At 34.6% G+C, this 17,549-nt stretch overlaps 1 protein-coding gene across 3 annotated transcripts in view; it reads right to left on the bottom strand.

Annotated features, from left to right (window-relative positions):
* Positions 1–3,860: 3,860 nt before the first annotated feature.
* The window catches only part of skap2 (src kinase associated phosphoprotein 2), a 277,737-nt gene continuing 264,048 nt past the window's right edge, over positions 3,861–17,549 (bottom strand). For 2 of the 3 annotated variants that reach the window (XM_043689567.1, XM_043689565.1), the window contains exons 12-13: positions 7,461–7,563; positions 3,861–6,458 (exon numbers count right to left, since the gene is read on the bottom strand). In XM_043689567.1, the coding sequence (XP_043545502.1) occupies positions 7,471–7,563 (93 nt within the window). In that variant the 3' untranslated portion in view covers positions 3,861–6,458; positions 7,461–7,470. The remainder of the gene's footprint in view (positions 6,459–7,460; positions 7,564–17,549) is intronic. The other variant, XM_043689566.1, reaches the window with a different exon arrangement.

Here is a 17,549-nt window from a genome sequence, read left to right as displayed (position 1 = left end):
TCGTCAGTAATTAATGTATTGTACTGCTAGTCAGGTGCTTAAGACTGAAATGGATAAGACATGACTTTCTCAGGCAAGTAACTTCTAACTACCATGTAAATTGTCACTCAATGTATTTGAGTAGTAAGGTAATGACCTAGTGAGGTGGGGGCAGAAGTCAATATAGTACATTGTGGAATTCCACACTTAACCATACATCTGCCTTTCACCTGACATTGCTGTACCATTTATTATAAATCTTACTTGAGTGTTGTTAGTCTGACCATTTTAACCTATTATTGAATAAATGTTGTAGTGTCATTAGATTTTTTTTTACTTTTAAGTATATAAATCTTTTTTGTGACTAGTTTCTTATCCTGTTTCATGGTGACTGCTATAATTTGATTTTCAAATAAACTGGATCACTATTTGCATATTTTATTTATCTATTCAATATAAATAATTGTTCCATAATAACATTTAGGTAATTGACCATTCCTACTATGAAGCTAAACACAATATTTATTTTTTCTGAGTACTAGTCAGTCAGTCTTTTAATAATACTAATGTATTGAAGAAATATTTTCTTTACCTCTTCACATTACATATAACGTTTAAGACCTTTAGTATTATGGGGTTTGTCATGTAAAAGTAATGCATCAAGGTGCTCCTTCATGGAATTGGTGGAAAAGACTCTTCTATCCAAGATATTCTGTTTACTTCCCCAAAAGACAAGGGACAGATGTTTAATATCAGACCATTAATCCCCAGTCCAGGTAGACGTGACAGCAAAGAACCCAACAGAATGAGCCCTTTGCCTCCCCGCAATGTATGCATTGCAATTTACTGCTGTTTTACAGAGCAGGGTCAAGCCATTATAAACTTGGCAATCGTCTGTACAGCTGGAATACAATGTGCACGATAAGCGGAAATCCAATACCTCATAGCACTAATTAAATGGGTTCCCACCAGGAAAAAACACAAATTACCACATTAGAGAAGTGCTTTTTTTGCATCCCCATGCATATTTTTACAGATGTGCTCAGTAGCTACAGCTATCTCTCATTTCGACTGAACACTCCTGTTTGTATTACCCACTTATATTTTCCCTGGTTACATTAGCATCAATTGCCTTCAAGCCCCAGCTAAGTTTGAATTCTTTCCACGTAAGGAGAATCTTCTCCATCCTTCTCAGACACAGCCCACTGCTCCCCTGCAGGAGGACTGAAGTATCATTAACTACCAGAGACACTCCAGGCAGAAGTTGAGGCTCCAGTGTCTAAAAGCCTTCCTGCCTCCGATCAAAATTCATATCCTGTCACAGTTCTAGGAGCAGAAAGGCTTCTCATTATGGCATCATTCCCTCTTGGAAGAAACACTGATTGCTGCACTGGTGGCTTCTGAAGGCAAGGATGTAATTTAGCAAAATAATGTACCATGCTGATTAATTTAATGTAGCCCATGACTAATTATGGTAATTCATTACATCTACAATTAGGCTAAGTAATTTATTGCACTGCAGTCTCATAAAGCACAGGATTTATATCGAGTTTTGAATGTCACCCAAAGGACATTTCCGTACCTTGTCTTTACTGAAGCGGAATCAGCCTGCCAGCTGAGACGAGCAAAAACCACTCTAACTGCACCATGTTTATACTGTGAGCAGAATGTGGGTACGATGAGAATTCTGATGTTAATATCTTCCTTTATTCAATTGCACCTCTGTGATTACTTGGTATACAGTTTCCATTTTTTTTCTGCAAACGCATATGAATTCTATCTAATGCAAGCATCTGAGACCTGAATCATAAAGTGCAATAAATTTCTGGATCATTTCGGAATAATTCCTCTGCTTTAGAGATGATTACAAAAAAAAATTGTCAGAATAATAAATTATGCTGGATGTCCTAACAGATCTCAAGCACTCACTCTTCCCTAAACCGATCCTATATTTATGCCGAGGAATATTCGTCAAATTACAAAAAAATGCAGACATGGTCTGTTTTGAAATACAGCTCTTGATGTACCCTGCAGCAGTTAGTTCCTGCAATGGTGCACTTCTGAGACCAATTTGTTTAGCTGATCACTATTCTTCTGACATCCCTGCAAATGTTACCCTTCTTTTTCAATCAAAGACACAGCAGGGTGTGCCATCTGTCTGGCATAGTCCTAGTTCCCACTCCCAACACTATTTTGCACTGGTAATTTCATTGCAGCAGCAAAGGTTGGCATTTCCTTGAAATCTGCTGTTAATACAGCTCTTCAGTTGCAAACACACCCTTCCCTTTTCAAGCTTATCCTCCTCACCTCATGTACTGCTGTTAAAGAAGCCCCTGAAGAATCAGCAGATGATCAGCACCACAAGCCACAACCACAGGGATCCGCCATATTACTTTGTGTTCTGTCGACTACAAATGAACATTTAACTCTCCAACTTACCTCTTGCAGAAGTCTCCCTCTTTGTTTAGGAGAACTCTAAAAGACAATGTAGAATTTGCTGATCTGTTGCAGCATGGCTTTTACTAATGGTTATGGAAAGAACATGTCAGTATTTCTAACATTGTCATTCAAATTTATCCTTAGAGCATTTATTGGTATTGTAACTGCCCTTTAGACTCGATTGCTAGGTTCATTAAAGAAAGATATATTCACGTACACAAGCAATTGTAGTTTCTTTTTACTCTGTCTTCAATTGATGCTTAATATATTGCTCTGTTGAAGGACCCACAAAAATAAATTTTAAAATGTAAAAAAACCTGAATAAAAATACTCATTATATGCCATACTTCTTTTCATTTCTTAGATAAAATAAAAAATAATCTGTTTTAATTTGATAAGCCCATAGTTCAATAAATATATCGCAGTTGATAGTTATAGATTCTTCTTCATTAAGATACAGGAAGAAAATCACCATCCACTTCACCTGTTTTATGCAACACAATTTAAAGAAAATGTAAATATTGCATGAAATTGTGTTTGCAAAATTTAGTGTAAAAGATAAAAGTTCTGCAGTTTGGCTTCTAACATCTACTATCAGCAATTATAAAAAAAAAGTTATTTCTCCAAAGAAACACAATTGCATAAATTATTTCTTTCTGCTGCAATGCATTAAAGTATTATGCTGTCTGCAGGAGGTAAATGCTAAATGACCTTCCTGCATTTTTTGCAACACTTACGATAAAGAAAAGGCAAGTTTTATTAATATGATTCCAGATGAGCCAATGATAAAATTGTAATATTTTAATAGTTACCATCTTCATTACTAGGTACATGGTATTTATTTTTAAATGCAACAACTTTTTTTTTTAAAAACAAAAGCTCTTCCAAAATATTTAGACTTTACGTATGTGCAAAAACATCTTTTACAATTTTTCTACATTATAACAACTATTTTTGTTAACTTTGCTGAGAATGCCTAGGTTTAATTTGTTCTCGGATACAACTATGAGGCAAGTATTGCCACTTGCCTGTGTCAGGACTCAAACACAAAATACATTTATAAAATAATACCATAATCTGTATAATGGCTAGAAGAATTGAATATAAATTCTGACATAAAAAAAAACTGGCAGAATCACAAATAAAATATTTTTAAAGTTAATTTTGTAAGCTTGAGTGTCCACGCAAAATTAGCAAATGTGATTACAGCAAATTGTTCTAATCATAATGATCGTCTGATTTTTTTTATTCATTGCAGGATTCATAAATGATAGGGTAAAAGCCAACAAATATAAAAATGGAAACAATCCTGCACTTAAGTGGTGCATTTTATCTTTAATATATCCTTAGATTTTAATGCAACTTATAAAACAAATGATGTTCACTGTTAGGTTTAATTGCTTCTGGGTTCATTTTATATAAACATACCAAAAAACAAAAAGTGGTATGTGATTTGTGAAAAAAAAAGTTTCTACCTACCTTTTAGTTATACATACAATAAGGAAGACAATGAATTTTTTTTTTCTTTATTCATTCAAGGAATTCAAATATTGAAGGCAAGGCCTTGATCCATAATTAACATCAAGAAAGTGGTGAGTTGCCTTCTTGAACCACTGCAGTCAATGTGGTACAGCTATACACATAGCGCTGTTAAGGAAAGGAGCTTTAAGTTTTAAACACAGCTATAGTGGGTTGAAAGTCAGGAAAGTATGTGGCTTGGACAGGAACTTTGCAAGAAATAGGGTTGACTTGCATCTGCGGTATTGGTTCTTCTAGATGGAAGAGGTCAGGGATTTGGAGGCTGTTGCAGCAAGAAACTTGGTGAATTGCTGCCATTCATCTTCTACATGATCCACACAGTCTTAGCACGGAGTAGTGGCAATGAAAAGAGGCAGTGGATGGGATATCAATAAAGAAGGCTGCTGCGTCCAGAGGGTGGCTGGTTCTTGAGTGTTGTTGGAGCTGCAGTCATCCAGGCAAATGGATTAAGCCTGGCACCTTTTTCCCCTCTCCGTTGTGGAATCTATTCAGTAATGCCGGACGTGACCGTTGAAGAAAATGATCAGAATTTAATTCACCCTTGGAGCAGGTTGGGTGGTGGACGGAAAATAGGCATGAATGCAGTGGGAAATGGAGTACAGCCTTCTTGCTCAGAGGCTAATGGAAGCCTGTGGCCTCTTAAGCATCTTATCCATCTGTCACTGATATTCTACTGCTCACCTGACAAAGTTTCTCTACAGACTGAGCTGGTTCCTCCTTGATTGGCACCTGGTGCCGAACAAATGAACACTCTGCTATAAGGGCCACTCCTTGCTGAAGTAATCACCACCATCTTCGAAACTAACTATCCCATCCACCCCCCTTTTGTAACCAGCTTAATCACTCTCTGCTAGTTGACCTATTTGCTTCTCTTGCGACATCTCCTTCATGACTGCTCCTGTGGGAACAATACTGACCATTGCGGGGACTGACAGTCTTCCAAGCCTCTCATTGGTTGACAATTCTGGAAAGCCTGGGAACATTGATGGCAAAGAGTTAATCGCTCCCTCACTGACATTTAACCACACTGGGGCTCTGAAAATGCGTTGCAGTCATGTTTTCATCAACTATCTGCTGGTGGAAAAGGCCAACACTGTGACCATTAAATTCAGCCCAATGTGTCTGCAAAATGAATACAGATTTCGATATAGCTTTACTTATGAATCGTTCATAACATTTGCACCCTGGTTTTCAACAGTACAATACATTTTCCTATGTACATTTCACACAAAATTTAGAAATCTAAGAAAGCTTAACTATTAGAACAACTGGGAGAGATTCCAACTGAAATAAAAGTTCTTGCACATAAATAGTATCAGCTGCTTTTGAGCTGCTCATAATGCTCTGCAGTTACATATACTAATCACATTTACTAATGCAATAATAATTTTTGAGAAAATTCTTCTTTTAGAAAATGGTAAAATCATACAAGTAGAATTGTTTCATAGAGCAAGGTCTCATGACTCAAAGAGTTTCATATATGAACAAAAGAAACATTTCAAAACTGCTTTATTATATATGAGCTAGTCATAATGCTAAGGAACAGCAGTGTAAGTTGTTTCTTCACATTCTACATTTAACATTTATGGTAGAAGTTGAAAGAGATTTTCAGCCCAATTATGCTGGCAGTAAAATTCTGCTGATTTTTTTGAATAAATTATAACTTGCCAAAACAACATTTGCTTTTAGAAAAGCACAACATTTAAAAATAAACTCTGCAAGAAAAAGTTCAACCTCTTTAAATATGAGATTAACAGGGCATATGGCATCATAATCATTTACTTCACCTTGTTGTGTTCAATTACTACAATCAACATACCAGTTTCCAAATTAATCATAACACAGTAATTTCATTAGTTACACAGCAGGCATTTAAATTATTAGCATAACAACAGTTTGCACACAATTAAACTTTATTTGAACCTTAAAATTTGCAGACTGGAACATTAGAACAAGATTCAATAAAGTGAAACAGACAAGACAGAAAACAGTGCTTACAGTTACTTGAAGGCACACACGGGACAAGAGAGGGAGCAGAGGAATATCGCCCTCATTTTCCATTTTGAGTTTGTTTACAATTAATTAACTTGTAATAGCAAGGCTTAGAAGCAATGAAAATATACTGGCTAAATATTCAGTAAAGATGTTACACAAAGCCAGTGTAAAGACTCAAGCAACTAGAGTTCTTAGTGATGCAGAAGCACTGAAAAACAGAAATAATACATCAATGAAATGAAGAAAGATAATTACAATAATGAGGAAATAATTTAATTAAACACTTAGCTGCTTCTTGATTTTCACATCTGTGGCAAGAGGATAGATTATATTGTTAATAAGATGATGTTATCTTTATGATAAAATAAATTGGGAAACAGCTAGTGCCATAGAGTGGGTGAGAACTCCCTCTCCTGGCTAAGGACAGACAAGCTTTGCAAGGCCTTCAATCCAGTTTTTAAAATCCCTTCATGTATAATAGAGCATCAATGTAGGTAGATGTTTGCCTGCAAGGGAGGGGATTGGGGGTGGGGCGGGGGGGAAGAATGCAGACAAAAGAAAGGATTGAACAAATAATTATGAAGTATATAGAAAACTACTGCCATCTAGTGTTTTCTTACAATATCCTTATTATGTTAGTGAACTCCATTATCAAAGTGGTGGTTATTTGATTCATTTCAATTCTATTCAGAAAAAACTTATAAAACCTTTTTTTCCAAACTAACACTTCTTCTGGAATATCTACAACCTTTGCATCCAATAGTTATTTTAATCTATTGCTCTAAATTCACCACTTTTGAATCAGTCAGTATTTTGCTCAACAAAGCCAGAGTTAATCTCTGCAACAAACCACCTCCACTATTTCTTTATATATTTTGTTACTTCTAAAAAATTAGAAAATTATTTCTGAACATTAAATCATTAATTGTGCTAGACTTTTAATGTATTAGGTAAATCCAAATTATATTAATTTTGTTTCCCACTAAATAGCTTACTAATGGAAAAATGCTATGAGATCTAATTAGTAACTTAATAAGTAACTTATATTTTCTAGAAAAGCCCAGCAATCGCTTGTGTGAATATTTATCAAATATACATTGCTACAGATTTACTGTAGGATTTTTCAGTTCAAATGTTGTAGGAAGTACTTTTATTGTAGAATGGTCAATTTCCACTTAGCGTTATAATTTATGAATTACAGATAGAGTATTTCTTCATTAAGTTACTTTTCATGAATATGTGACATGAAATATTCACATTTATTCACAGGAAGAAGTGCATAAAATCAATGAAACTCAGAAATTTGTCCAAAGCATTTTCCCCCTCGTTTGGATTTTTGATAGCTCATCCCAGAAAGATACTGAAGTCTGTCTCTGAAATATGCAAACACCCAAAAACTATTTCAAAACTACAGGATGGCACCTTGACAAGAATGCTTTCTATATAAATGATATGGGAATAAGGTACTGATGGTCTATTATACAGTGATTCAATTAAAATGTACTTACCCAGACCTTCTCAAATGTCATACATCTCCATTAGGTAGTCTTTGGGCACCAAGCCAATATTATCCTTCATTTGTCCTATCCACCACCCATGTGAATTATATTCCTAAAATAACAAATATACACATCAGTATAACTGTTAAGATTTAAACATGATAGGTTAGCAGAATAATGCATTTACTTTTACAACAAACTTAAATATAGTTTTACATTGTATCAAAAATTGATTCAAAAAGCTATAATAGTTATAAACATTGAGATACTTAACATTTAGAATAATCCAACTTGCCATTACATGGATTCTTTTGCAAACTGTCCAGCATTATGCCGCACTTGAATGTGATTGTATTAATAGAAAAATATAATGTAAAATGGTAGACACTTAGTTTGAAATTCTATTATGATTTTAAAGACTGAAAATAATCAGAATGTTTGAAATAATATCACAGTGCTTTGTTATTTTACTTGTGGAAGTACTGAAATTAAAAATAGTTGGATTCATTAGATATTTGGATGCTAGATGAAAACATATCAAGAAAACACCATCACAGAAATGAACCATTCCAATTATTTTGTTTGCTATGGTTTTAGAAGTTATGCTATTTTATACTCAACAAAGTCAATGTCAGATATTTTAAACTGTTTTGCTTATTACCAAAATTCTGCAAAACTACAATTCTGCACCAAAACACCATCATGCACTGGAGGTTTGTGCATTCACAATTTAGTCAGAGAGCTAATGTACATATACCAAAACTCCTAACTAATACACACTGGTAAAATATTTCAAACATACAGGGAAATTAGATTTTCACTTTAAAAATAAATGTAAAAGATGCTAAAAACCCAAAACTTTTACCAAGCGATTTGGAAAAAACCCCATTTCTAACACAGGAAAAAATATTCCTAAGAAATTAGGTGAACTGTTGAGGCATGTTATTTCTAAACATGTTTTATCATGAGCAACTTCATCAGAAAAAAAGATAATCAACATTATTTTTAACATTAGCATAGATGCTAAAAGTTGTAAAATTCTTAAAAAGGTGGACTATATTTCAATCTATTATGCAAACATATTTTTGATAAATTTGAGGCATGAACATTCATTTATATTTATATCTAATTCCAATAGAGTAACTAATATTAGTTTTAGAGTTGAATTTTATCTTCATTTTGAAATAACTTCATGTGAATTATTTAACAGACTGAATAACAAACCACCAGTAGATTTGGGGAAATACAGGTGTAGCTTTATCTACAATTAAAAAGAGTATATTAACTTAAAATGCAATGAAAGTCTATTGAAAGTGGAATTGACTTGAAGAGGAGTTAGGACTAATGCAGCTTTTACACATTACTTGCATTTAAATTTCAATGTCAACATAGTTTATTCAGTAAAAAGGAACAGAACTTGGGTTTCAAACTACCCAGGTTCAACTCAAGTGAGGAAAATTCAGCTTTGTATCATGTTTAATGTTTTTTTAAATTACTCTTTCAACGAACAGGTCAGAAAATTAACAAACTAACTACAAAAAGTAATAAAAACATGATATACAAGAGCTGAAAAATTTTCAGCCTCTGCAGTCAAAACAAGAGTATGATATTTCACATATTTACAAAATTTATTTAGCATGGTATAGTTATATTACAATTGGCTGTGTCATGAAATATGGTAAGTTACAATCAGATTTTACAGAAAGAAAATATTGGAGAACTGCATTGCTGTATAACAGAATGTATATGCAATTTTATTTGACCTCTTTTGTGGTTTAAATTAAGTTAACCAACAGATTATTAGTGATTGCGTTGTATCCATATATAGACGTACACAATACTTAAATGTCATCTAAAATACTTCAGTAAAACAAAACTTACAAAAGCTGAAACATTTTCAGAAGTATTATTAGAGTGTAAGTACCATGACACAATTTTGATAAGACATACTTTGCCTGCTGAATACATATTTTTACTTCCAACAAACTTTTATGTTATGAATTTAGATACGTAGAACAGCTCAAACATTACTGTCTTGAGTTTATGTTTTGCTTTCCTTTAAAGCACTCTTTTTTTATGGAGAGTTTTGATAAACAGCACAGAAATCTAAAAAAACTGTGATTTTACTTAAAAGGGTGACATTCTATCAGTGAAAAACCAAGGGCACAGATAATTGCAAACTTCCAAAGGTTCTTACTCCTGCAGTCTAATTGTGTGTTCTCACAACCCTAAAGATAGATATTCAGGCAGAAAAAAGCATTACAAATTAATCCATTCAATCTTATACTTTATCATTACTATTCAAGACATGAGCCCTTGGAGCAAAATAGCATTCCAATTAAGCCAATTAAATCTATATCTTGAATTTTAACAAATATATCTGACATATGTAATGCCATTCAGTCCATTATAATACTGCTTGTACCTTTTTAAATAAAACTTGAATAACTCAGATTTTTTTCATACAAAATACATAAAATGAGTATTCACAGATTTAATCAGTTTTGTTTCAATTTGTAGTGTAAATTCTATAAATCTAAATCTGTCTTCTGGACAGATACCAGGTAATTTTTGCAGTGTTGTACAGTATATGTTGTTTTGTAAATATTGAAAATGTTAAAAAATAAACAAGTTTAGCGCAACGAGAAATATCATCCAAACAAAATCTATTTTTTAATGCCAAAATACTATGAAAAGTTCATCACTGAAGCCCTAATTTCTACAGATGTCAATTGCAGAAGCTGGAACAAAAATATTAGAAACTTTTTGACAGACATTCAACATCAGTATATGACAAGTGAAGTATATATTTATCAGTATGAAATGCACAGAACAGAATTTAAATAAGAATCGATTGTCAGATACAAATAAAAGTGATGGTCAAAAATAAATTAATTTGCAATCTCTGTAAATCTTGTTTTTTTTCTTGTATAGAATGTAAATATTAAAATGAGGATTTTTCAAAACTGAGCCACTTGCAGGTAGCATTAGTTGGAGACATCTCTATGCTTTTGATGATGCACCTTTTTGGCGCCATTTTGCAAGAATTAACATTAAAAATTAAAGGTGTGCAACAGGTCAAACCAATATATTTCCTTTCTAAAGCAAAAGATATTTAATAGCTTCTGCACAGTGTTCTGTAAGAAGTGCAAACCCCAAGTCAGATCCCCAGACATCATGCTTCAGTTCAGGTATGTATAAGTCAGCCATCTGGTATTTCTCACTGTATAAAACCTTGATGTTATCATAGAAAACAGAGGCACACAGCTATACATTTAGGAAAACTATTTTTTAAAAAGTAAAATTAACAGCATCTGAACATCCATGAGCCTATAGCTTCTTTATAAAAGATGTGATATCAGTTTATAATGCACAAAAACATTTTTATCTTAATTCAATTTGTAAAGTGAACTTATACAATCACCTCTGCTATGGGCAAAAGGTTTATTTTACCAACATTTGATAAGGCTTAGGTATTGGTGCCACAAAGCCTTTTAGATTCATGTAGCGGTCTCAGCTATCCAAGGTTGTAGTGCTGCTTCCAGCATCAATACACAAACAAAATAATACTAGACAGAAGCGATTACGGCATGTCAAACTGGTAGCAGGCTGAAAATCATGCCTTTAATTGGGAATGCACCTCTTCTACAAAAAAAACTACCAAAAAAGTGACTGTGGGTGATGCGTTTGGCTTTTATGAAAACAGATGTTTAGCACTTTTCTATTAAGAATTGTACTATATATTTCAAACTTGCACTTATGAAATTTTTTGCAGAAACTAAAGAAAATAACTCAAATTCTTGAACAACTCTTTGTTTCCCACTGGCACATCGGTATTACATTTAAGACAGTGAAAACATGACAGTTTGTTATGCATGACGACAGCTAAAAATATAAATGATTCCTATAGTCGGAAGCATTATATTAATGTTTTTATGGTGTCCTGAAATTAATCTGTGTACAGAATGAAGTCCATTGCTAAATAATGTCTTGAATGGAATTAGCAATTATAAAAGTATTCTAATATTTCACTCCAGTGGCAGTTTGTAGTTAGCTTATGGCAGGTCCCTTTCACACATAAACACTTAATGAATTTTCAATTAATTAAAATAAAGAGTTCAATATTTAAAAGGGTTTAAATACAGGTGGCATAAAACAGGAAATGACACTGACATTTTAATATGGTACCCTACTAACAAGATTAAAATTAATGCACCAAATACCCAGCTTTTATAAACTTACCCTTCACAGCAAGAATGTCAAAGGAAAATTGGACTTTAACATTCCAGTATGCTTTCCAGTTAATATTATTTGATGACACGATTTAAAATATTTTAGTGCAATTAGAGATAATATAAAATAACCTGCATCTTCATACTAAACTTTTCAGTCTTTGGCATTATACAGATAATTTTCTACTTTTACACCATTATGACGAATAATAGCATCCTAAAGAGATGAAATTTGAAACTTGAACAGCATTTTCTGAACCAAAGAACAGGTAATCCAAGGTGACACCACATGAATTAGGTCCCTCAAGTATTACTCTTACAGGTGATAGCCCAAAGGTACAATGCAATTTTTCACAACCAGTAACCTGATCAAGCACGAGTAAAGTTACAAGTTTGTCATGTCTGACATGAAGGTCATTTTTTTTAAAAAAAGACAGCAGTGTAAGAAATGAACAAATAGAAAATAAAAATACCTTGATAACATCTACAGTTCACAGACTGACAAAAGTTAGCACTGCACTTATATTTTATATTTCTGAAATATCTTCCCCTCAAATTTGACACACATGATATAGAGTGGATTTCAGAGATATGGTACACAACACGCGATCTTATGGTGTGACAAATTGTAAAATGTATGCAAGGTCTTCTAAGACGTTACTTCAGACTACTGAATGGTCAATTCCTTTGTTAAAAAAAATTGCTTAGCTACAAAAGAATGCAGTTATCCAACAGCAGTTATACAACTTTCTAGTCACTTAATGATATGGGAACAATTTACATGCTGGAGTTCTACATACACAACTTTTTGTTTTCTATATAATTTAATAGATTACGTTTTTGCCTCATTAGAGGGTATATTTTCTCTTTTATTCCAGCAAAAGATATGGCATTAGAAGGTAAGGGAAGTTCAATCCCATGGTATTGGACACACTGGTCATTAGATCTGTGAATAACTTTACTATGTATGAATATTACATTTATGTTTATTGCTACTGAAGGTATGCATAAATTTTACAAGCATTTCAACTATTGCATTAGAAAGCATATGCAGACCCCTATTTTCACAATGTATTGACAGAGTGAAATTTAATATAAATACTAAGATCAGTAACTCTTCAAAATAAAATTTTCATTCAAAAACTTTAGCAGCATTTTCTCTATTAATGTAACAAATTAGCTGATTTTTCAAAAACAAATTAGGAAACATCCACAACATGTACCAGATGGTAGAAAAGTAAACAGATTTAGGGGAACAAATAGAACAGCACAGAAATATACACAAAATGTGACAGTTCAGTTCAGTGATGCTATATTCTCCATTAATACAAACAAAACAGGCCTCGATTGGTTCTTTACTTTCATTTAATTGAATGAATATTTTGATTATGTTTTTATTACTTGATCACTCCTACGCATTTCCAATTTTTCAGTGAATTGCTTGCACAGCTATTCAAAACAAAACACTTCAAGCAAGGAGTAAATGTTAAACCCTGTTCATGTTAATACATTCCACAACATAAGAATGACTGTTGTTTAGAGAATTTTGATGAAATGCTATAGGCTAAGCTGGCAGTGAAAAAAAACATAGCAACGATGCATAAACCTACAGTAGTAACAATTATTCCACACCATTATGTAGTCATCATTTAAAATAAAATGTATTTGAATGCTCCAATCCTTTGGTTAATTTCTAAAAGAAAAGTTACGTATGAGGAAATGAGTTCTTACAATTTTCAGGGCCACGTAAAACCATGGATTGAATCTACCAGAAATGGACAATGCATTAACGTGTTTTTTGAAAAGTTTCCCTCCTTGAGCTCTCGTGGACTTTCTCAATGTTTCCAAACCTACCACATTATCTATGCACGACATCGTGAGGGTGCCCTGTTCATCGTATTCTCCCAGTCGCCACAGGCATAGGCTACTACTGGGATCTCTTATTATTCCTGGCACAGCTTTAGACAATTCTGCCAGACTTGGTCAGGTGGAGGTAAATTGGCAACTTACTTTACTGATAGAGGCCTGGAGATCCTGGTGAACAAGGATGCATGGGGTCACTATCCATGTAGGGTGTCAAGATGTTGGTGACTAATGCAAATTTGAAGGAGCAAGCAGCAAGTGGAGTCACCAAGTAACCGATCTGACTTTCATATTGGGAATGATTTTCAACTAGTTTTTATTTGCTGGATAAGAAAATGGGAAACTGCATATTCAATGAGAGAGGACAATGGAAAAATGAGGATATTTATGAATGTTTTAACATCTTAGTAGGCCTCTTGCCATTCAATAGCATGAATCTCAACTTGCCGTTCAACTGTTGGTTGGGAATTGGACTTTCTGCTCTCGGTGGGACACTCCCTACTCGTTATCTCTGTGACAATTCTCTTAACTTTCTAGCCATTTCCCATGGCATTCAACAGCTGGAAAGATTTCACTCGAACACTACATACTTTTGAAACAATCATTTTGATAACAAACTGAACTACGGTCACTCAGAAGAACCTTCATGATATACCTAATGAAAATGAAAAAAAGTAGTTTGTATAATAACTCACTTTACTACTCTTTTATATAGCAAAGTTCTTTCCCAAATTTATGCTTTTTCCTTTTAATTTCTGATTTGGCTATCCTTTCTTATTCAGTTGTGGGAGTGTAGTCTGGGTCAGCATTTACTGTCCATCCTCAGTCACCTTGAGAAAATGGTGTTGGCTTGTCTCCTTGAATTGTTGCAAGTCATGCAGATACACTCTGTGTTGTGGTGGCCTGGTGAATTACTGCAGTACATCTTGTGAATGGCACACACTACTGTCACTGTATATCACTGGTAAGGATGATTAACTATTTAAGGTTTTGGATGGGCGCTAATCAACACTTTGAGGAATATTGAGAACAATTAAATTGCAAATTCCAACAGAATGTCTTTGTTCCAAGTATTTGCATTTGCTAGACCGAACATTGTTAAGTTACACAAGGGACGGGAATTCGTGGCCTCACAATATATACCAAGTAAGCTGTCGGAGTGGGCAAATGGTCACAAACATTTCACCTTCACTTGGTAACATTTTCCAGCAGAGATCATTCAGGAACTGGGAACTATCAGAGTTTTGTTCCCTTTATGCTTAATGGCCACCCCAAAAATTTGTATCGTCCTCATATTGACCAACTGGACTAAAATTAACTCACTAACACAAAATGGATCAAAATTACATGCTTGTTAATTTATTGTATACCATTATCAGTTTCCATTGAGTTCAAAGTGTTGATTTTCTGCAAAAAATTTCATATAATCTATTGAAATGAATATTCAATGTAAATGTTCAATGAAATGTAAATTAAGAATCTCCAAATTTCGATTCATCACTACAATACTGTATCTCAGTTCTCATTAAAATAATTGCAATTTAAAACTGCCACTGTCTCCACATTAGTATCATTGCATAGTGATCCCAATGTTGGACTGTTTACAGAATGATTAGTATTACAAAAATCTGACAGCTCAAGATGTCCATAAGAAAGTACAGCATACAAGTAAGCAACATAAGTATGTCAGCAACGTTATGGAAGTAGAATGAACCAAGTCATCACAGACCATGATTTCACTAAAACAGTGCGATTGCTGGCAACCTCCATATGACTGCTGTTCGATTTCATGAAAAGCACAATATTGATAGTGGTGATTCAAGAAACTTGCAAACAGCATGAATATTCAGAAGCAGACTAGTTGTATTCACAGCAAAATTTTTATTTGGAGACAGTGGTGGAAACGAGTGCTACCTCAACTGCTGTTTTTATAGCAGAAAAAAACTGAACAACTTGGTGATTTCCATTTTAAAAATCTTTTAATTTTTAACTTGAATTACTTAACATAGAATTTTTTAAATTTTGCTCAGATAATAATATATGCTCAGTTTATTTGAATTCACCACTATTGGTCTATTTTATAGGTTGAAGCAAGGCATTTTAATATTTAGAATGTTACAACAAAAACATGGTAGGAAATCAAACGAGCTTCACTTGAATAGAATTGCCAGGTATGGTTCTGAACAGGATCCATATTAGTGCCTTGCGACTTTTTCACTTCATTGAGACCCAAGTGGCTTGAGGGGATTGACAGAATGAATGAAATTAGCGTAAGAAGTTGTAAGAAATTAGTGGAGCTGAAAGTTGGTAGAACTCCAGGACGAGATGGTCTTCATCCCAGAGTATTGAAGGAGGTGGCTATAAAGTCAGCAAAAATGTTATTAATTATCTTCCAAAATTCTACAGATTCCAGAATGATTCCTGTGCCTAAGAAGCCCCTGATTTAAGGGAGCAAAAGAGAAAGCAAAACTACAGACTTGTTATAGCTTTACAGCAGTAAGTTACCATTATTTAACTTGCACCAATAGCTGGGAAAATACTATAATCTATTATGGAGGTTAGGATAAATGTTAGGACACCTGTTGATAATGATTTGCAAATGGAAAATTGCATTTAAACATTTTTTTAAAACTGTTACTAACATATTGATAAAGGAGTGCCAATAAACAGTGAATAGTTAGATTTTTCAGAAGGTCTTCGATAATGTCCCAACAGGAAGCTGGTTGTAAAGATTAATGCAGATGGGTCAGCAGGTAATGGATTAATGACCTGGTTTAACGATTGACTAACGGGCAGAAAACAGCAGGTGCAAATGGGTTATTGTTGTACATGAAGGCTGTAACAAGAATCAGTACTTGTGCCCCAACAGTTCATAAAACATATCAATCGTTTGGAAGTTGCGGCCAAATGTGATATTTCGAAATTTGCAGATACAAAGCTAAACAGGAATATGCATCTTGAGAAGGATATAAAGCAGCTTCAGGAAGGTTTGGACAGACTTAGTGAATGGACAAGAACATTGTCGATGGAATATAACACAGAAAAATGTGGGGTTATCAACTCTGGTAGAAGAAACAGGTGTGGAGTGTATTTCTTTAAAGAAAAGAGGTTGAAATGTGTAGACGTACAAAAGGATCTGGGTACCCTTGTTGATAAGATACTGAGCGTCAGCAGACCTCTTTGGTACAGAATTCCTAGGATCCACAACCAGAGTAAAAAATGTTCACCTTATTTCAAACATAAATGACAACCCCCTGATTTTTAACTTATACCCAATTCTAGACTCTCCAACTGCGAAACATCTTACCTGCATTTACCCTGTCTATCTCTTAAGGATTTCATAAATTTTAGGAAGATCACCTCTTATTCTTTGAAACTCTAGAAAATACAGATTAATTTGCTCAATCTCTCTTCATACATCCTCCGCTACATCGATGGCTGTATCGGCGCTGCCTCGTGCTCCCACGAGGAGGTTGAACAGTTCATCCTCTTTACCAACACCTTCCATCCCGACCTCAAATTTACCTGGACCGTCTCAGACTCCTCCCTCCCCTTCCTAGACCTCTCCATTTCTATCTCGGGTGACCGACTGAACACGGACATTTACTATAAACCGACCGACTCCCACAGCTACCTAGACTACACCTCCTCCAAACCTGCCCCCTGTATAAACGCCATCCCATATTCCCAATTCCTTCGTCTCCGCCGCATCTGCTCCCTAGGAGGACCAGTTCTAATACCGAACAACCCAGATGGCCTCTTTCTTCAAAGACCGCAATTTCCCCCCACACGTGGTCGACGATGCTCTCCACCGCATCTCCTCCACTTCCCGCTCCTCCGCCCTTGAGCCCCAACCCTCCAATCGCCACCAGGACAGAACCCCACTGGTCCTCACCTACCACCCCACCAACCTCCATATACATCGTATCATCCGTCGTCATTTCCGCCACCTCCAAACGGACCCCACCACCAGGGATATATTTCCCTCCCCTCCCCTATCAGC

Source organism: Chiloscyllium plagiosum, chromosome 5 (genome assembly GCF_004010195.1).
Source record: "Chiloscyllium plagiosum isolate BGI_BamShark_2017 chromosome 5, ASM401019v2, whole genome shotgun sequence".
NCBI lineage: Eukaryota > Metazoa > Chordata > Chondrichthyes > Orectolobiformes > Hemiscylliidae > Chiloscyllium > Chiloscyllium plagiosum.
This window is presented reverse-complemented; position numbering and strand designations above follow the sequence as displayed.